The 21,497-nt window shown below is 37.6% G+C and overlaps 1 protein-coding gene across 2 annotated transcripts; it reads right to left on the bottom strand.

The window, feature by feature from the left end:
• Positions 1-9,804: 9,804 nt before the first annotated feature.
• LOC145597420 (ubiquitin-conjugating enzyme E2 4-like) lies at positions 9,805-21,497 on the bottom strand. Of its 2 annotated transcripts, none has more exons than XM_081653578.1 (6): positions 21,304-21,497; positions 21,113-21,192; positions 20,507-20,621; positions 20,271-20,323; positions 20,027-20,155; positions 9,805-10,222 (listed from the first exon to the last, which is right to left on the bottom strand). In XM_081653578.1, exons 1-6 carry the CDS (start codon positions 21,345-21,347, stop codon positions 10,083-10,085), a joined length of 561 nt encoding a protein of 186 aa, XP_081509704.1. In that variant the 5' UTR covers positions 21,348-21,497; the 3' UTR covers positions 9,805-10,082. The 2 variants fall into 2 exon arrangements, with proteins under 2 accessions (XP_081509704.1, XP_081509705.1); XM_081653579.1 differs by lacking the exon at positions 9,805-10,222 and adding an exon at positions 12,284-12,661.

The following is a 21,497-nucleotide window of genomic DNA, read 5'->3' as shown; positions in this document are numbered from 1 at the left end:
GCTTATTAAAATTTTGAAAACGTCAAGTAGTAAGCAGCTGCACTAATATTATATAGGAAAATTTAGAAATAATAATCCTAACTTTGCTCCGTTTTGTTTTAATAATCCCAACTTTGGATTATTCTACAATAATCCCAACTTTGGGGGGTGTTTTGTTTCTTCAATCCCAATGACCGGTTCCGGTTAAATGGTTTTTTTCTTCAAATGACATGTGGCACAGTTTTATTGGTTAAAAAAAATTTTAAAACAAAAAGAAAAGTTTAAAAAAAAAACAAAAAAGAAAAACTAAATAACCCACCCAGCCAAACCCCACGCAGCACCGCCCAGCCACCAGAACCTTGACGCCGGCTGGCTGCCCCTACCCCTGCATCACCGCTATTCCCCCACCCCTAAAGCACCGCTATTCCCCCTCCCACAACGCCCGTTCCCCTCTCCCTCCGCGCCGGTGATGCGACCCACCAGCTCACCACCTTCCTTCCCTCATTTTCCGACTCCCGAAACGCCTTGAAAACACCTTCCCCGCCATCAAATCTCCCTTAAAACACTCGATAGGCCTTAAAACCACCTTCTCCAATTTCGAAAACCCCAAACACCCCTCCCCTACCTTCGAAAACCCTAGCCGCTAGGATTTTGCGGTGGTGGAGGAGCGGTTTGGAGTTTCTGGGATTGGGGATGGGTTTGCTTGGTGTTGCGTGGAGAATGTTTCGAGGTAGCTAGGGGAAATCGACGGCCGCTCGCCGGAAAGAAATGCAGCGGCGGGCTGGGCAATAGTGAGGTTAAGGTGGGCCGGTAGTGGAAAGGGAGAAGGGTTGGTGGGTGTGGGGCCTGGTCTTCTGATTTTTTTTTTGTTTTTTTTACCAATCAGGACTTGACACGTGTCAAGTGACATGGTATAATAGGTCATTGACTTTTGTTGACCGATTTGGGATTGAAGAAACAAAACACCCCTAAAGTTGGGATTATTGTAGAATAATCCAAAGTTGGGATTATTAAAATAAAACGGAGCAAAGTTGGGATTATTATTTCTAAATTTTCCTATTATATACCGATACTTGTACAAATGTATAGTACTGGTACATAGTATTTAAAATTTTGAAACGTCAAGTAAAATCTTTAAAATTTCGAAAAAAGAAAATTTCTACTGGTCAAAAAAAAAAAAAAAAAAACAAGAAAAAGAAAATTTCTTGTAGTGCTATTTCGTAAAATCTTGTTGAAACTAATATTATTTCTTTCTTAATGCTAATGTTCTTTAATTAAGTAATTGTTGCAATGACTTCACAAATTCACCAATATAAATAAACATAAAATATTTTAACATTGGTCCAAATTTTATCTTGGATCGTAGTCATGCCAGTATCCTACTATACTAGAGCTGTCAATTCGGGTATTCAAGTCGGGTTTGGGTTAGGTCAAATTAGGTTTCGGGTTAAATCAAGATCAGGTTATGTCAGGTCAGTCTAGCTTCAGATCAGATTCAGGTTCAGGTCGGGTCTATTTCAGTTCAAGTTATAACGGGTCATTCACCTTTTCGGATATAGGTCGGGTTCAATTCAAGTTAAAATCAGATCGGGTTTAATTTCAGGTTTGGGTTGTGTTGAGTTGGGTTTGAATAGGTTAACAAGATGGTACATTCGGGTTCGGGTTAGTGTTGAGTCGGGTTTAGGTTCAAGTTCAATTCTAATAAATATTTATGTGGCCAAGTTGAACTATATAATTACGCCTTCCATAATTTGATCAAGCATCATCAAGATTTTATTAAACCTATATACGAGTAATAGAGAACAAAAGTTATATAAACTGAACAAAAGATTTTGTTAAATCGGATTGAGGGTTTACAAAATTATACCAGTATATAAGCTGAATAAAAGGTATAAATTTTTTATTAAACCTTCCATGATTCGGGTTCATGTTCATGAGTCGGTTACTAGTTCAGGTTCGGATTGTATTCGAGTCAAATTGGTTGAAGGTTACTATCAGGTCGGGGGCAGGTTGGGTTCAAGTCATAAAGTATTGGATCATAATGGTTTTCGGCTAAGATCAGGTTCAAGTCAGGTTAAAGGTCACTAGTTTCACCACATTGTTCGAGTACAGGCTGGGTTCAGATCTTTGTCCGTTAAGGTCGGGTTCTCGGGTCGGTTCAGTTTTTGACAACTCTAGCTATAATCCATACTTTTTGAGGAAATTTTGAAGTTTCAAATACCGGTGGCAAAAAGTGTTGAGACCCTAGGAAATATATCTCAGGTTCATATAATGTCGTTTGAAACCATATAAAATCATTATATGTTGTCATAAACGTACGTGGTATGCTTGAGTTTACGAAATCAATGCAAGTTGTGAAGTGTGAACGGGTAAAAAGATCGTTTAAGAGCATATTAAATTGGATGGTTCAACCGACCAAAATGGACACCCAGACGGTATTAGAGACCATGGTAAACATCTCGGCAATTTTTATTTCCGGGCGAAAAAGGTCAAAAAAATACAAAATTGAAGGCTATAATCCATGCTTTTTGAGGAAATTGTGAGATCTCGGGGCCCTGTGGAGAAAAGTGTTGAGACCCAAGGGGATATATCTCGGTATCATATAATGCCGTTTGAAACCATAGATGATCATTATATGTTGTCATAAACGTCTGTGGTAGGCTTGAGTTTACGAAATCACTACAAGTTGTGAACGATATAAATGACCGTTTAAGGGCATATTGGATTGTTCCACCGACCTAATTGGACTCCCGGAAGGTATTAGGGACAATGGTAAACAACTTGATAATATTTTTTTCCGGACGAAAAAAGGTCAAAAAATTACAAAATTGAAGGCTAAAATCCACAATTTTTTAGGGAATTTTAAGGTTTAGGAGCTTGTGGAGAAAAGCCTTGAGATCCTATGGGATACATCTCGGGGCTCATATAATGTCGTTTGAGACCATATATGATTATTATATGTTGTCATAAACATCCATGGTAGGCTTGAGTTTACAAATCGGTGCAAGTTGCGAACGGGTAAAATCACCGTTTAAGAGATTTTGGGATCCGGTGGTGAAATATGTTGAGACCCTAGGGAATATATCTTGGTGTCATATAATGCCGTTTGAAACCATATTGGATCATTATATGTTGTCATAAACGTCCGTGGTAGGCTTGAGTTTACAAAATCAGTGCAAGTTGTGAACAGGTAAAATGTTTGTTTAAGGGCATATTGGTTGGTTCCACCGACCCAATTGGACTGTTGGAGGGTATTAGGGACCATTGGTAAACATCTCAGCAGTTTTTATTTCCAAGCGAAAAAATGTCAAAAAATTACAATTTTGAAGGCTATAGTCCACGCTTTTTTAGGAAATTTTGAGGTTTTAGGGTCTGGTGGTGAAAAGTATTGAGACCCTAGGGAATATATATCTCGGTGTCATATAATGCCGTTGAAACCATATATGATCATTATATTTTGTCATAAACGTACGTGATAGGCTTGAGTTTACGAAATCACTGAAAGTTGTGGACGGGTAAAATGACCTTTTAAGGGCATATTGGACGGTTCCACTGACTCAACTTGACTCCCGGAGGATATAAGGGACCATGATAAACATCTCGGTAATTTTTTTCGGGCAAAAAAAGGTGAAATAAATTACAAAATTGAAGGCTAGAATCCATGCTTTTTGAGGAAAATTTTAGGTTTCGGGGCCTGATGGCGAAAAGCCTTGAAACCCAAAGCAATACATCTCAGGGTCATATAATGCCATTTGAAACCATATATAATCATTATATGTTGTCATAAATGTCCGTGGTAGACTTGAGTTTACGAAATCGATGCAAGTTGTGAACGGGTAAAATAATCGTTTAAGAGCATATTGGATGGTTCAACCGACCCAATTGGACAGCTTGAAGATATTAGAGACCATGGTAAACATCTCGGCAATTTTTGTTTCAAGGCGAAAAAAGGTCAAAAAATTACAAAATTGAAGGCTATAATCCAAACTTTTGAGGAAATTTTGAGGTTTTAGGGCGCGGTAGCGAAAAGCCTTGACACCCAAAGGGATACATCTCGAGGTCATATAATGTCGTTTGAAACCATATATGATCATTATATGTTGTCATAAACGTCCGTGGTAGGCTTGAGTTTACGAAATAGGTGCAAGTTCCGAACGGGTAAAATGACCGTTTCAGGACATATTGGATGGTTCCACCTAACCAATTGGACTCCCAGAGGGTATTAGGTGCCATGGTAAAAATATCGGCTATTTTCATTTCTAGATGAAAAAGAGATCAAAAATTACTAAATCGAAGGTTATAATCCACGTGTTTCGAGGAAATTTTGTGGTCTCTGGGCCCTGTGGCGAAAATTGTTGATATCCTAGGGGATATATCTCGGTGTCATATAATGTCGTTTGAAACCATATATGATCATTATATGTTGTCATAAACGTCCGTGATAGGCTTGAGTTTACGAAATCACTTCAAGTTCTGAACGAGTAAAACGACCGTTTAAGAGATTATTAGACGGTTACATAGTCCCAATTTGACTTCAGGAGGATATTAGGAACCATGGTAAACATCTCGGAAATTTTTATTTCCAGGTGAAAAAAGGTAAAAAAAAATACAAAATTGAAGGATATAATCCACGTTTTTTGAGGAAATTTTGTGGTCTCGAGGAACTATAGAGAAAAGTGTTGAAACCCTAGGAAATTTATCTCGGTGTAATATAATGCCGTATGAAACCGCATATGATCATTAAATATTGTCATAAACGTTTATGGTAGCTTCAGTTTACAAATCACTACATGTTCTAAACAGGTAAAATGACCGTTTAAAGGCATATTGGATAATTACACCGACCCAATTTGACTGCCACAGGATATTAGGGACCATGGTAAACATCTCGGCAATTTTTATTTCCGGACGAAAAAAGGTCAAAACATTACAAAATTGAAGGCTATAATCCACGTTTTTTTTAGGAATTTTGAGGTTTTGGGGCCTGGTGGCGAAAAGCCTTGAGACCCTAAAGGATACATCTCGGAGTCATTTAATTCCGTTTGAAACCACATATGATCATTATATGTTGTCATAAACGTCCGTGGTAGGCTTGAGTTTACGAAATCGGTGCAAGTTGTGAAAGGGTTAAATGTTCGTTTAAGGGCATATTGGATGATTCCACCGACCTAATTTGACTCCCAGAGGATATTAGCATAAGGACCATGGTAAACATCTCGTCAATTTTTATTTTCTGGCGAAAAAAGGTTAAAAAATTACAAAATTGATGGCTATAATCCACGCTTTTTGAGGAATTTAAGGATTCGGGGTTCGGTTGCAAAAAGCTTTTAAACCCTAAGGGATACATCTCGGGGTCAAATAATGTCGTTTGAAACAGCATATGATCATTATATGTTGTCATAAACGTCCGTTGTAGGCTTGAGTTTACGAAATCGGTGAAAGTTACGAAAGGGTAAAATGACCGTTTCAGGACATATTGGATGGTTCCACTATCCTATTTGGACTTCCGGAGGATATTAGTGATCATGGTAAACATCTCGGTAAATTTTATTTCCGGGAAAAAAAAAGACAAAAAATTACAAAATCGAAGGCTATAATCCACACTTTTTGAGGAATTTTGAGGTTTCGGGGCCCGATGGAGAAAAGCCTTGAGGCCCTAAGAGATACATTTTGGGGTCATATAATCCGTTTGAAACCACATATGATCATTATATGTTGTCATGAACGTCCGTGGTAGGCTTGAGTTTACGAAACGGTGAAAGTTGTGAAGGGGTAAATGACTGTTTCAGGAAATATTGGATGGTTCCACTGACCCAATTGGACTTCCTAAGGATATTAGGGACCATGGTAAACATCTTGGTAAATTTTATTTCCGGGCGAAAAAAAAGTCAGAGAATTACAAAATCGAAGGCTATAATCCACGCTTTTTGAGGAAATTTTGGGGTCTCGGGACCCTATGGCAAAATGTGTAGAGACCCTAGGGGATATATCTCGATATCATATAATGCCGTTTGAAACCATATATGATTATTATATGTTGTGATAAACGTCCGTGGAAGTCTTGAGTTTACGAAATCACTAAAAGTTCTAAACGGGTAAAATGACTATTTAAGGGCTTGTTGGATGGTTCCACCGACCCAATTTGACTCCAGCAGGATATTAATGACCATGGTAAACATCTCGGGAATTTTTATTTCTGGGCGAAAAAAGGTCAAAAAATTACAAAATTGAAGGCTATAGTCCATGCTTATTGAGGAATTTTGAGGTATCGTGGCCCGGTGGCGAAAAGCCTTGAGACCCTAAGGGATACATTTCGGGGTCATATAATCTGTTTGAAACCACATATGATCATTATATGTATTCATGAACGTCCGTGGTAGGCTCGAGAATACGAAATCACTTCAAGTTGTGAACGGGTAAAATGACCGTTTAAGAGCATATTGGATGGTTCCACCGACCCAATTGAACACCCGGAGGGTATTAGGGACCATGGTAAACGTCTCGGCAATTTTTAATTTCGGGGCGAGAAAAGGTCAAAAAATTATAAAATTGAAGGCTATAATCCACGCTTTTTGAGGAAATTTTGAGGTTTCAGGGCCTGGTGGCGAAAAGTTTGAGACCCTAAGGGATACATATCGGGGTCATTTAATTCCGTTTGAAACCACATATGATCATTATACGTTGTCATAAACGTCCGTGGTAGGCTTAAGTTTACGAAATCAGTGCAAGTTGTGAACGGGTAAAATGGCCGTTTGAGGGCATATTGGATGATTCCACCGACCCAATTTGACTCCCAGACGATATTAGGAACCATGGTAAACATCTCGGCAATTTTTATTTTCTGGCGAAAAAAAAGGTCAAAACATTACAAAATTGAAGGCTATATAATCCACGCTTTTTGAGGAATTTGAGGATTCGGGCTCTGGTTGCAAAAAGCTTTTTAACCCTAAGGGATACATCTCGGGGTCATATAATGCCGTTTGAAACCACATATGATCATTATATGTTGTCTTAAACGTTCGTGGTAGGCTTGAGTTTACGAAATCGGTGCAAGTTGCGAACAGGCAAAATGATCGTTTCAGGACATATTGGATGGTTCCACTGACCCAATTGGACTCCCGGAGAATATTAGAGATCATGGTAAACATCTCGGTAAATTTTAATTCCGGGCGAAAAAAGGTCAAAAAATTACAAAATCGAAGGCTATAATTTACGCTTTATGAGGAAATTTTGAGGTCACGGGGTCCTGTAGTGAAAAGTGTTGAGACCTTAGGGGATATATCTCGGTTCCATAAAATGCCGATTGGAACCATATATGCTCATTATATGTTGTGATAAACGTCCGTAGTAGGTTTGAGTTTACGAAATTTACTTCAAGTTATGAACTGGTAAAATGACCGTTTTAGGGATTATTGGATGGTTCCACCGACCCAATTTGACTTCCGGATGATATTGGGGACCATGGTAGACATCTCGGCAATTTTTATTTTCGGGCGAAAAAAGGTCAAAAAATTGCAAAATTGAAGGCTATAATCCACGTTTAATTTTTTGATGAATTTTGAGGTTTTGGTGCCCGGTGGCGGAAAGCCTTGAGACTCTAAGGGAAACTTCTCGGGGTCATATAATCCGTTTGAAACCACATATGATTATTATATGTTGTCATAAACGTTCGTGGTAGGCTTGAGTTTACGAAATCACTTCAAATTGTGAACGGGTAAAATGACCGCTTAAGGGCATATTGGATGGTTTCACCGACCCAATTGGACTCTTGAAGGGTATTCGGGACCATGGTAAACATATCGGCAATTTTTATTTTCGGGCGAAAAAAGGTCAAAAAATTACAAAATTGAAGGTTATAATCCAAGCTTTGTAAGGAAATTTTGAGGTGTCGGGGCACGGTGGCGAAAAGCCTTGAAACCCTAAAGGATACATCTCGGGGTCATATAATGCCATTTGAAACCATATATGATCATTATATGTTGTCATAAACGTTCGTGGTAGGCTTGAGTTTACGAAATCTCTGCAAGTTAAGAACGGGTAAAATGATCGTTAAGTGCATATTGGATGGTTCCACCGACCCAATTGTATTCCCGAAGGATATCAAGGACCATGGTAAACATCTTGGCAATTTTTAGTTCCGGGCGAAAAAAGGTCAAAAAATTACAAAATTAAAGACTATAATCTACGGTCTTTGAAGAAATTTTGAGGTTTCGGGGCTCGGTGGCAAAAAGCCTTGAGTCCGTAAGGGATACTTCTCGGGGTCATTTAATTCCGTTTGAAACCACATATGATCATTAAATGTTGTCATAAATGTCTGTGGCAGGCTTGAATTTCTGAAATTACTTCAAGTTGTGAACGGGTAAAATGGTCGTTCAAGGGCATATTGGATGGTTCCACCGACCCAATTGGACTCTTGGATGGTGTTAGGGACCATGGTAAACATCTCTGTAATTTTTTATTTCCAGGCGAGAAAAGGTTAAAAAATTACAAAATTGAAGGCTATAATCCACGCTTTGTAAGGAAATTTTGAGGTTTTAGGGCACGGGGCCTTTACGTCACCGGATAATGGTCATATATGGGTCCATACAATATTATATGATCCCGGGATTCATCCCGTAGTGTTCCGTGAAATTCCAACACCAGCTCCTGACACCTCCTAAATTGCTCCAATTTTGTGTATTATAGTAGAGTTGTTGATTCGGGTATTAAGTCAGATTTGGGTTGGGTCAAATCATGTTTCGGGTTAAATTAGGATCTGGTTATATGTCGAGTTAATATAGCCTCATATCAGATTCTAGTTCGGGTCGGATCAATTTCAGTTGAGTTTATTCTGGGTCATTCACCTTTTCAAATATATGTCGGGTTCAATTCGAGCCAAATTCAGATCGGATTTAATTTAAGGTTCGGGTTGTGTCTAAGTGAGGTTTGAGTGGGTTAATAGATGGGATATTCGGATTCGAGTTAGTGTTGAGTTGGGTTTTTGTTCAAGTTCAATTCCTATAAATATCGATGTGCTCAAGTTGAACCTATTTAATACGCCTTGTATAATTTGATTAGTTTTATCAAGATTTTATTAAACCTATATATGAGTAATAGAGAACAAAAGGTATATCCGTATATTAGTTGAATCGAATTGTGGGTTTACAGATTTGTACCAGTATATAAGTTGAACAAAAGGCATATAAATTTTATTAAACCTTCCATGACTCGGGTACAGGTTCTAATTGGATCGGGTACTAGTTCGGGATCAGATTGTTATAGGGTCGGATTAAATCGGTTGACGGTTACTCTCAGGTCGGGAGCAGATTCGTGTTCAGGTCAAAAAGTATTGGATCAAATCGGTTGTCGGTTAACATATGGTCAAGTTCAAGTCGGGCTACAGGTCACTACTCACTAGTTTCACTCCATTGTCCGGGTACAGGTTGGGTTCAAATCATTGTCGGTTCAGTTCGAGTTCTCGGGTCGGGTTAGTTTTTGATAGCTCTACACTATACTAGCCAACTCGAGGATTGTTTTATTACTCCGTAAGATTAAAGCATTCAAGTGCACTTATTGGGATAATTATACCATTTTCATGTGTAGTCTTACTGACTATATTATTCGAAACCAACTTACACCTCCCTTTCCCTTCGTTCTGTCAGCCAAGCAGGGAGGCACCAACCATAAGCGCAAAGTTAACAGATTATCAGGAAATTACTTCTAAGAAATTTAACTTCCTCAGAAGTGAATAAACGCGAAACACGAGAGTTTTGAGGAATGTAAAACATCCCTAGAACTGCAACTGTTAAACCAAACAATCACTAAAACTGCAGACAATAGCCCATATCAGACCAAAGAAAGGTGTTAATATATTCCCCTTTTAGAGGGGGAAATCCAGAAATTGCTTAATCAATGTCATGAATGAATATATAACACCCGATGATTCATAAAACGTCTTAGTAAAATAATATACAGAACGTCAATAAGAGCTAAAAGAAACAGAAGGAAAGTGTTCTATTTTCCATGAAACCAACCCTTTTTAGAAGCACTTTCCAATTTTTCTTTTTTTTTTTTTCAGATTAAATAAATGTACAGGCGGGCATTGTTAAACTGAGCGTGTCGCTTCAAGGGTCAGCTTTGCCAGCCACCTCATCATCACCATCACTGGAAGCATAACCATCCTCACTCAGCTCCTCCTCACTGGATTTATCATCTTCCTGTGCTGCACCAATATCCTCAGGCTTGGCATATTTCTCACAATATTCTGGAAAATGAACCAGCAATAATTTTGTTCATGAAAGAGTAAAGCAGGCATCAATAAGAATATAAGATGTGTAATCCAACTTTTACAATTTTTTTTATATAAATATATACTTCGTATTTTGCAATTTGAAGTTCAATGACCAATACATCTGAATAAGAACAAAGTCAAACTATTATGCTATACAGCAGGACAATTGCAAACTATCTAATCCAATCAAACAGATTCAAGGACCATCTCAAATGCTCCCACCATCTTTTCACAAGTAAACTCCCTGGAGTGTGGACTGCCTCTTGCAGCCCAATCCCACCACCCACCCGCCCCCCAAACCAATGAGAGACCGCCATGAAAACTAGACCTGGGATGAGGCTGCAGGAGGTGGAGTGCCTCCACACAACTACTACCCCCCCCCCCCCCCCCCACACACACACACACAGACACCACAAAACCAATGAGAGACCACCATGAAAACTAGAAAACTAAACTTGGGACGAGGCTGCAGGAGGTGAGTGCCTCCCACTGATGCACCCAACTCCATTCTCATGAGAGACTAACAATAACTTCATAAATGTGATGGACTTGTTTACTGAGAACCAGAGACGGGAGCAGGTACAGCAAATAAACATTGTGCAAGTGTTCATTCAACAGGCTTGGGTGCTAGACAAAAATAAAAAGTGATAAAAATCAGTAATATAAAATCAGCCATTTCACAGAAAAGGCAGAGATGTGCCAATGTGAAACTCATCCACAAACACATTATGTCATAAAAATTCTTACAATTCAGTTATCAACAAGCCATGCTCAAGCTGAGTCAAGAACATTAAAGGGTCATACAGGAGACAGTACAGCTGATGAAAATGTATAAGGGAAGAAAAGTACAAGCTCGAGAGAAAAATGTCAAAGAGAGAGAGACAGAGAGAAAATGAAAGAATCTTTTCATCTTTCTCCCGGGATAGACTTGTCTCTGTTTAGGGTTACATCAAAAGCTTCGAACACAATCACGTAAAGAAGCAAAACAAATAGATCTTCTCCACATCTGCAACCAGTCCACTCTGCTGCCTTCAAACCGCAAAGAACCCTCTTCACCCCCCCCCCACCCCCCCCCCCCCCCGCACACACACACACACAAAAGAAAAACCCCAGGCAGCAAGCTCACTTACCCCACCTTTAAACACAGATCACGGAAACATATAAATACGAAACAGACATCAGAAACAGGCAGTAACCCAACTGGGAACAAAAGAATAATCTGACTGGGACATTAAAAAGGAAAAAAACAGGGACTTCTGGAGCGTAGATGTGCCTTGGGAACCTAACTTTCAGTAAATCTTTTCTACTGCCTCCCCACGTTCACCACAAAACCAATATTGTTGAGTCCATTTCAATATTGACAGTTGTATTACAACTTGCAGACAACAGACTCTTCAAACACTTCTCATTTTCCAACATTATCACTGGTCTCATCCAAAGTCAATGTAGTCTCTCCAAAAGCGTACTATTAATGTCTAAACTGCATTTACCGAGAGGGCAACCAACAAAACGAAGGGCCTTTTTATCCTTCTTGAACTGCTCCTCTTAACTGTCCAATAAGGTGGCCAAGTGTTAGTATCCAACTCTCTTTAAATGTAATTCATGCTTTTTAGGTCTTTTACTTAAGTTTTCTAGGCCATAGGAGAAACTATTATGTTAATGCAAATCCAGTGTTCAAGGAGAATACTGTAAAACCAAAAAGTTCTTTAGAGGGCAAGTGATTAATAAAATCCAAGCTCTCTGCCCATTCTTGCCTCTTGCTTAATCGGTTAATCTTGTAAGTTGTTGTAGGCCGTTATAGATATTGTATCACCACATGTTTCAAGCACCCAAAATAGATGATAAAAAAATCCTTAAATGCAAAATTCTCATCGTCAGATCCGCTTGTGCTCATCACCTTACCTATTCAGCCATCACAAACCCCGATTGATCCTCGGCTCCGCTCTATTTGACAATAGCCCAATAGGCAAGATTCGCAAGATTCGCAAGAAACAAACTCATCTCCCGCTTGTGCTGCTACATGCTCATAAGGTCCTTCCACTCTCAACTAGCGTTATTGTCACCAATAGAGAAGAGTGCGCCACACGGATCAGACGTCAAATAATCAAAACACTCAAATCCTGACACCACACCACTTAAGATTGTAGGTGATCCCACAATTACCATCATCTTCCAATTCTAGTTCAACAAAATCCTTCTCCAAAAGAAACTTATCAGTTGTTACTTAAAGATATTGACATATATATATTCTCTAACTTCATCCATATCACCTTCAAGTTCTTCTCATCAAACATATGCTAAAATACCTCTAAGCCTCAAGGGAAAGCATTAACTACGGTCCTTTATGGACTTTAATATCTTCCCAACAACTTCATTTATCTCCCGTCTTCTTAACAGGAACTTTAGTCAGCCCTACATGTGAAAGAGAAAATTTGAGCACCTCAAAAATTACATCAAAGTGTTAGAATTGTTGAACTATCAACTTGGATCTAGCAACTATATGAAGACAATAGTAATATTCAATATCTCACAATGACAAAAAATCTTCATACCACCAAACGTTAGGAACTACATCAAATTCTATATGTAGGTATCTTCATACCACCAAAGGTTAGGAACTACATCATATTCTATATGTAGGATAAAGAATGGATTCCCACCTACTGACTATGATTTTTTTTTTTAATCATATAGAATAATCAAAGGTTAGGAACTACATCAAATTCTATATGTATTCTAAGAATGAATTCCCACCTATTGACTATGATAAATTTTTTAAAAAATTACCATATAGAATAATCAAAGGAAACCTCCCATTCAAATTTATTGAGCGCGAGTTCTTATTGGCTAGTGAAATCTTTTTCTCTATGAAAGAAAAAAGCACGCACCCATAATACGTCATAAACCCCAGCTACATTTATTTTAAACAACTACCAATTCCTTTAGAAGAACACTAAAAAATCGAAATCTAAGCCCTTATGCGTGGCTCTCTTCTCAATTAAGGGCAATTTATTCGGAACAACTTTAACTACTATCTTTCACACGGGGCATCAAACTTTAATACAACCTTTTACATCCCACTATGATGCCTTCCCAAACAATTTTAGACAGCAGAGTGTTCATTTATAATTGGTCATTGTGCATACTACCTCCCACTTTCTTGCTTTTGTCACTTCTTTCTTGCCCGCTTGAATTTCCCAAAAAAATTCTTTAGATGATTGAAAGAATAACCCTAAATAATAATCCATACCCAATAATTAGCCCAAGGACTCCAACTAATAACCTACTTCAACTTGAATTAAGACCACACAAATCTCCCCAAAACACATCTACAACCAAGTATTAAACCCAATAGGTGAAAAATCTTCAAAGTAAATCCCCATCCTCCCCATCCTCATTATGTCTTGGAGGTCTTCCTTGCTTTTGGCATCAATGCTTTGAATATCTATGTAAATAGTACACTCCCCTCCCCCCACCCCCCCACCCACACACACACGGATACAATTAAAGCATCTATTACTCTAAGATCTAAGTGACCAGTATTAAAGGGCATATTTGCAAATAGACAAAATAAAATAGTTAAAAGCCCATAAACAAGTGGATTTTTAAAAAAAATCTCAATGAGTGACAAAGATACATATTTTGGGATGAAAGAAATCATAGTCGGACTTCAAGTAATGAAAAAATTACACAGCCCAAAATAACTACACAATAATATTCTCGCAAGCTTTACAAATTGCTTAGAACCAAGACGTGTCATGCCACCCATCACTAAGCTCTAACAACTATCTATGGAGGATTACACACTCTGTAACACATTTTAGAACAAGGATACTTAGCACCATCACAAATCTACAAATCTCAAGCCTTAGGGGTCTATCATAGTGCTCTTTATGTTTATATAATTCTAAGAAAATTTGTATCCATCCTCTTCATATTATGTTAATATAAATAACCATCCCTATCTCCTTAAATCTATCCTTAGAGCCTCTAATCCATTTAATATTTAGTCCATATAAAAGCTTAAAAAAAAAGGGAAATAAAAAATCACATTGGCTTTAGGGGTACTTTCAATCAAATTTTGAGATAATCTTTTCATGATTATTCATAGACATTTCTTAGCTTTAAGCAAATACCAAAAACCACAGTAAGTCTGATATCTTATAAGTGAAACTATTCAATGATCCCCAATGTGTTCCTTTTTATGCAAAACAGTGGATACCGATGATCTATTTTGTCAAATTCTAAGTACAGTTGGACCTTACCCATTAACTTCTCATAGCTTCATGCAGCAAGTTCCTCATCACAATCTTTAGCTAAGTTGTTAGCTAACCACTAAGGTAATGTTTGCTACATGGTTAGTTAAGACCAGTGGCAACATACAACAAGTATGTGGTCGATAGTATATCCTAAATCTTCCACAAGGGTTAGTAAGTAAAAGTTCCTTAGCATCAAGTCCAACGAGCTCATGAGTCGGTTACTAGTTCAGGTTCGGATTGTATTCGAGTCAAATCGGTTGAAGGTTACTATCAGGTCGGGGGCAGGTTGGGTTCAAGTCATAAAGTATTGGATCATAAAGGTTTTCGGCTAAGATCAGGTTCAGGTCAGGTTAAAGGTCACTAGTTTCACCACATTGATCGAGTACAGGCTGGGTTCAGATCTTTGTCCGTTAAGGTCGGGTTCTCGGGTCGGTTCAGTTTTTGACAACTCTAGCTATAATCCATACTTTTTGAGGAAATTTTGAAGTTTCAAATACCGGTGGCAAAAAGTGTTGAGACCCTAGGAAATATATCTCAGGGTCTTTGAAACCATATAAAATCATTATATGTTGTCATAAACGTACGTGGTAGGCTTGAGTTTACGAAATCAATGCAAGTTGTGAACGGGTAAAAAGATCGTTTAAGAGCATATTGGATGGTTCAACCGACCAAAATTGACACCCAGGCGGTATTAGAGACCATGGTAAACATCTCGGCAATTTTTATTTCCGGGCGAAAAAGGTCAAAAAAAATACAAAATTGAAGGCTATAATCTATGCTTTTTGAGGAAATTGTGAGATCTCGGGGCCCTGTGGAGAAAAGTGTTGAGACCCAAGGGGATATATATCGGTATCATATAATGCCGTTTGAAACCATAGATGATCATTATATGTTGTCATAAACGTCTGTGGTAGGCTTGAGTTTACGAAATCACTACAAGTTGTGAACGATATAAATGACCGTTTAAGGGCATATTGGATTGTTCCACCGACCTAATTGGACTCCCGGAAGGTATTAGGGACAATGGTAAACAACTTGATAATATTTTTTTCCGGACAAAAAAAGGTCAAAAAATTACAAAATTGAAGGCTAAAATCCACAATTTTTTAGGGAATTTTGAGGTTTAGGAGCTTGTGGAGAAAAGCCTTGAGATCCTATGGGATACATCTCGGGCTCATATAATGCCGTTTGAGACCATATATGATTATTATATGTTGTCATAAACGTCCATGGTAGGCTTGAGTTTACAAAATCGGTGCAAGTTGCGAACGGGTAAAATCACCGTTTAAGAGCATATTGGTTGGTTCCACCGACCCAATTGGACTCTTGGAGGGTATTAGGGACCATTGGTAAACATCTCAGCAATTTTTGTATTTTCGAGCGAAAAAAGGTCAAAAAATTACAATATTGAAGGCTATAATCCACGCTTTTTTAGGAAATTTTGAGGTTTTGGGATCCGGTGGCGAAATATGTTGAGACCCTAGGGAATATATCTCGGTGTCATATAATGCCGTTTGAAACCATATTGGATCATTATATGTTGTCATAAACGTCCGTGGTAGGCTTGAGTTTACAAAATCACAAGTATGTGGTCAATAGTATATCCTAAATCTTCCACAAGGGTTAGTAAGTAAAAGTTCCTTAGCATCAAGTCCAACGAGCTCTCGCAAAAGTAATAGAAATCTTTACTTTCAGGAAATAGCATACTTCCACAAAATTTATCTTCCAAATGAAAAGAGGTATGAGGAGAGAGGTGCAAGTGATCAATAAAAGACTTGCCTTTAACATGCAACTAGTTAAGATTTGGCTAGATTTTCGTCCCAGGGAACATGGATGGTGACCATTAAGTTATGACACAAAAGCATCAAGATAGCTTCAATAAAACTAATGCCACAACAATGCCATGGACAAGATAAAGGTGAGCTGAAGGTTTTGATGCATCTTTTATCCAGGGACACCAGGCCACGTGGATGATGGCCATGAAGGAGATGGCACAAAATCATTATGGTAGCTTCAACGTCATGGACAAGAAAATTGGGAACAGAAGATTTTTCTACAAATTTGTCAAGCTGCATGGAAGGTGGTCTTAATAGAGATGACAGAAACACTTCAAGGTAGCTTCATTGATACCACTAAAAAAGACAAGGCAGTAGTGATAAAAAGTATTCATAATGAGCAATCCTAACATTTGCTGATTATGACAGGGTAGAAAAAACTGAACTGGTCAAAAGGACAGGAGATGTATATGCATACCTCACCTACCCGAGAAAAAAAATTCTTGGTCAACTTTTCAACCAAAAAGGGTTAGGTTCTTGCAGTACACAAGAAATGAGCAATTAAGTTCGCTCAGCATAAGCTGTGACATTTTCAAAAATAAGCCCTATTCATCTACAGGGTAACTATAAGTAAACCCTAAATTACCCAAAAAGGAAAGCACGCTCTCAAGTTGTTTCCATCATAAAAGGATGATGCTATTGTCGAAATTATGCATGTAAAGCCATTAGAATTCTTAATCAATATATTAAAGATTACGAAATGTTAGTTAATGACTCTTCAGCTAGCCAAATCTCAAAACTGCAAGAATCTATCTCACAATGAAGCTAAGCCCCTGGAAAGAATTAAGAAAAACTGTTGTAAGGGCACAGGCTTTACGTCTTTTGCATCTCTGACCTAGCTTCTACTGACTCATACCTCGCAATTTAAGTAATTAGGATCATCACAGAGCTGTAGAGCATCAGCTTTGCTGCCTGATAACAAAGGTATTCACCTGCAGTGTAATGCTCCAAATCTCAATATCCAGAACCACTGTAGTAACTTGTGTGCAACACAAATTAATTTCAAAATTCACTATCGAACCCTCAAACAACCAAACCACATATTGCTTCTTGCCTGCAGCTAAATATCATTATGGCCCAAAAGGAAACCTATGGTGAATGTTCCATGTAACATTCACAATCTATACGAAAGACAATGAAAGTGTCCACTTACAGAAATCTTACCAGAGAATTTCTAACAAGATGCCTGCCTAGCTGAGCTAGCCATTGTGCTCACACTCCATATTTTAATATGTAGATAACATCTTGTCAAGAAATAAGTTCCAGGATCCAATTTCAGTACTCTCCCATGCTTCAGATAAAAGTACTAAGGTATACTAAAAGACTATCAACAGAAATCAACCTTCGATATCCAGTAAAGACCACAACCAGTACCAGAGCTTGTCATTCTCGACAGCCACATCCTATCTTTAGCTTTAGAATCTTGCAAGCTAAAATAATAACAATGAAGAACCAGGTAACTATTCCTTGCTCACAATCCCTTTCCTTCACTGCTCAACACAAAAAAAGCAGCACAAATGCTATCTTCAAAATCAAGAATTTTACTCCAACATTAGTTAGACGGACAACCATGTGTATACCAGCAATTTTTAAAATCTGCAATCAAAAGCAAAGCAGATAGTTGGGAAGTAATTACATATAACACCCCCCATGTTCACTACTTTTCTGATCTAAATGGCCAGATTTAATAACAGATTATTCTAACTTCTAAGGCACTGAGTGCCAAATCTCAGGCCATGATCAATCTAGAATGTTGACCAATTCAAAAGTGAATTTGCACCCCGCATCTCGCCCCCCCCCCCCCCCCCCAAAAAAAAAAAAAAAAAAAAAAAAAAAAAAAAAAAAAAAAAAAAAAAAAAAAAAACCCTGAGGCAAGAGTCATGGTAAAGGAAGGGTTTTAAGAAAGAGGAAGTAAAGCCACAAACAGAAGTGAAACAGTACAACAAAGATGAGATGGGAAAACCTCCCCAAGTTTTTTTTACCCCTACATCAACATGAGAGTATGAGGACTATTATTTTAGATAAAGAGAAAATATGGATACAATATTAATCAGCATTGAAATCAGCAAAGTAAGAACTGTATATATCAGCGACAACGTCCAAAAACATGGTCATCCTGAGGTTATCTTTAGAAATTACAGAATTATAATCAGCAAAAAATCAAAAGTATCAAACAACTTTGTACTCAGGCTTTTTCCCAATTATCGCCCTCAAAGCATTATCATTAAAGGTAACATGCATATGAAATTTAAGAGAAACAACACAAAGACCCATTTCTGTTGCATCTTTATCCAGGTGATGGATGGGATTCAAGGATTGCAAATTTCTCCTAGTGACTACTTGATAACCCAATCCAATATCTTTGGTTATGAACATGGTAGTCAAGAGCTGGGAAACAGAAAGAATTTGATGACTTGGAAGGAGACATGGCAATGAAATGTGGTCCAACACAAAGTACAAACAAAAGAAGAAAATAATTTTCTAGTTAGTAGAAAAAGGAGGAAGAATTGAACAAACAAAGGAAGTTAAAGGATTCAGTTCAAAGTTTAAACCATGGCATATGAGAACTTGTATGTTGCAGCAAAGATTGAACAAAAAAAAAGGAGAGAATATATTCAAAAAGGCCAGAGTTATGTAGCAGAAACCAAAAACCTTGGATTAAGTGAAGTGCATCAAGGGCAAATCCTCCAAGATAAATAAGGTACCGCTAAAATGCAGTAACATTACCTCTAGAGTCTAAACACATTTTAATGAGATGGAGGATAGACTAGAGTGTTTTGGGTGAATTTACTAAGGTCAACCAAAATTGTAAAGTTTAAGCTCATATCAAGTAAAATGAAAAATAGAGAGGCTAGCCTGATAGAGAAGCTAGGAAATGTTTAGGGAGAAACACCTTGGCTAGCAAATTTGTACACTCAAACATCTAATGAAATTATATAGGGAGCCTACAAATGGTGATTTTGACCTCCAAATCACATATGACCAAGTGCCAAGAGGCAGAGATGCTAAGAGACAAAGGAGGTACCTTGAACATATACTCAGATATGAGTATTAAGGTATTAAAATTAGTGTAAAAGTCATCTGATGAGAACATAAGGTTACATCGTAGATCATCTTTAACTATTTTCCTAATTATAATAGTTATGAATGAGCTTCTTTGAAAAAAATAATAAAGGATTATGAGTCATAGTGTATAATATTCACAGATGACATATTTTTTCGTGATATAAGTAAAATCGAATGGCAAGTCAGATCTTTAAGGGATACTTTGGAGTTAAAGAGTGTCAAATTGAGTTGGACTAGGGCTAGGCACATGGGACATAGACTTTAACTAAAAAAAGGGAAGGCCCAATCCTGAGAAATCAGGGTTGGAAATGATATCGTACCAGAGAAGGATTATTGCAAATATCTTAAAACTTTCCTTTTAAGTAACAATCTTTCTACCAGTTAAGTCTAAGTAGGAGAAACATACATAAATTTGGACCTCCCCTGCCTTGGGCAGTAGTTCTCGGCAGAACCTCATTATGTGTAAAGTAATCTAGACAATCGGGGAGAGAAAAACTAAGATTGAAAAGGAAGGTTTGCAAATAGGTTCAGGGGAAAAAGATGTAAAGCTCAATTGCCTCATAATGTCACACGAGAAAGGCAATGAAATGAAGCTTTAAAAAGGCCTTAAGCATTACCTTTCACCCTCTGCTCGTAAGCAGCTTTGTCACGCATCATCAAGGCTGCAGCTTCTCCATTCAATGGATCTGATGGGTTAGGATACAACAGAAGCTGAGGCAAAAACACTTCAAAAACATTTACTAAATCTGCAACAAATTCAATATACATTATGTCAGCCTCAAAAATAACAATTGCCCAACAATAAAAGCAAAGTACTCAACCCAGTCAAGCAGTGAAACAACAAGCTGAACTTATTCATACCAAACATAGGACTCCATGTCTGATTGATAACATCCAAACAAACCGACCCCGACCTGACAATTTGATGCAAGAGAAGAAGGTCAGTGCCAATAAGGCATTCTCAATCAAAAGGAGTGAACCTTTCAAAAAAGACATAATAAAAACTCCATAGCAGACAATCCGACACAGGTACTCAAGGTAAAATGAAAATCCAGAGTAGCATGATTCTCAACATACATAGGCATCAGTACACTTACATTTCATCAACATTGGGGTGATATATCTTGTTGATAAAACCAATGGATGGAGACTTGTATGGATAGGCATCAGGAAGCTCCACCCTTATCTTCCAAGCACCTCCCTGATAAGGACCTACCAGATATGAACAATGTTTTACAAGCTAATAATTTCATTTCTAGCAGATTATGAGACACATAAAAGTCCAGTAAAGTGTAAACATAAAAACACAAATAAAGCTAAATGTTGAACATTGAAAAGTATATAGAGATCAAGAATTCATGATATATAGCAGCAGATTTTCGCAGTCAAAAAAAACAACTGATCATAATTATTAATAAAAAGAGTTGGGATTACTTTAGATTATGATCTTCCTACACTAAATCAAACAAATTTCACTCAAACATTGAAGCTTAAAAGTACAAATTAGATGAACTGAAGTTACTGGCAACATTTTTTTAGCTAAATCTACCAAAACTCATAACCCAGAAATCAACACAAAAAAACAACCACAACCCAGAAAAATAATTACACAAATTTGACAAAATCAACTACAAAAATGATAAAATTAAACATAAACATACAATCATTTTGTAAAAAAAATCAGAGGAGTTTAGATGATATACTGTCAGTGGGTCCATGAAATTCAACATAAAATTCTTGCATGCCATCATTGATCATCTCCACCTTATAGTCACTCATCATCCTAGTTCATAAAAATTGAACAGTATTAAACACAAACCCAAAATTTAATCCAAATTCATGATTAAAAAATTATAGAAAATCAATCAAAAATAAATTAATTCTGGGTATTTACAGTTTCATCAAGTCCATCTCACGGCGCTTGCTAGGAGAAGACATTTTTTTATAAATTTATTTTTCTTTTTCTTTGTTTAATTTCCTAGGAAGAAGGGTTTTTGATGTGAGGCAAGAACAAAATATGGAAAGAAAGAGAGAGGAGAGAGAAAGAGAAAATGGGTAGGGATGTGTGAGTTTCGGTCACAAAAGTAA

The sequence above is a fragment of the Chenopodium album genome, chromosome 20 (genome assembly GCF_948465745.1).
Source record: "Chenopodium album chromosome 20, dcCheAlbu1.1, whole genome shotgun sequence".
NCBI lineage: Eukaryota > Viridiplantae > Streptophyta > Magnoliopsida > Caryophyllales > Amaranthaceae > Chenopodium > Chenopodium album.
The sequence above is the reverse complement of the archived record's forward strand: the minus strand, read 5'-3'. Positions and strand labels throughout refer to the sequence as shown.

Excerpts from the sequence above, each read along its gene's own strand:
- LOC145597420 (XM_081653578.1), bottom strand. The coding sequence starts at position 21,347 with ATGTCTTCTCCTAGCAAGCGCCGTGAGATGGACTTGATGAAACT. Across the intron at positions 20,156-20,270 it reads GACATGGAGTCCTATGTTTG|ATTTAGTAAATGTTTTTGAA; the intron begins GTATGAATAAGT and ends AATTTGTTGCAG. Across the intron at positions 10,223-20,026 it reads TTACGAGCAGAGGGTGAAAG|AATATTGTGAGAAATATGCC; the intron begins GTAATGCTTAAG and ends TTCATTTTCCAG.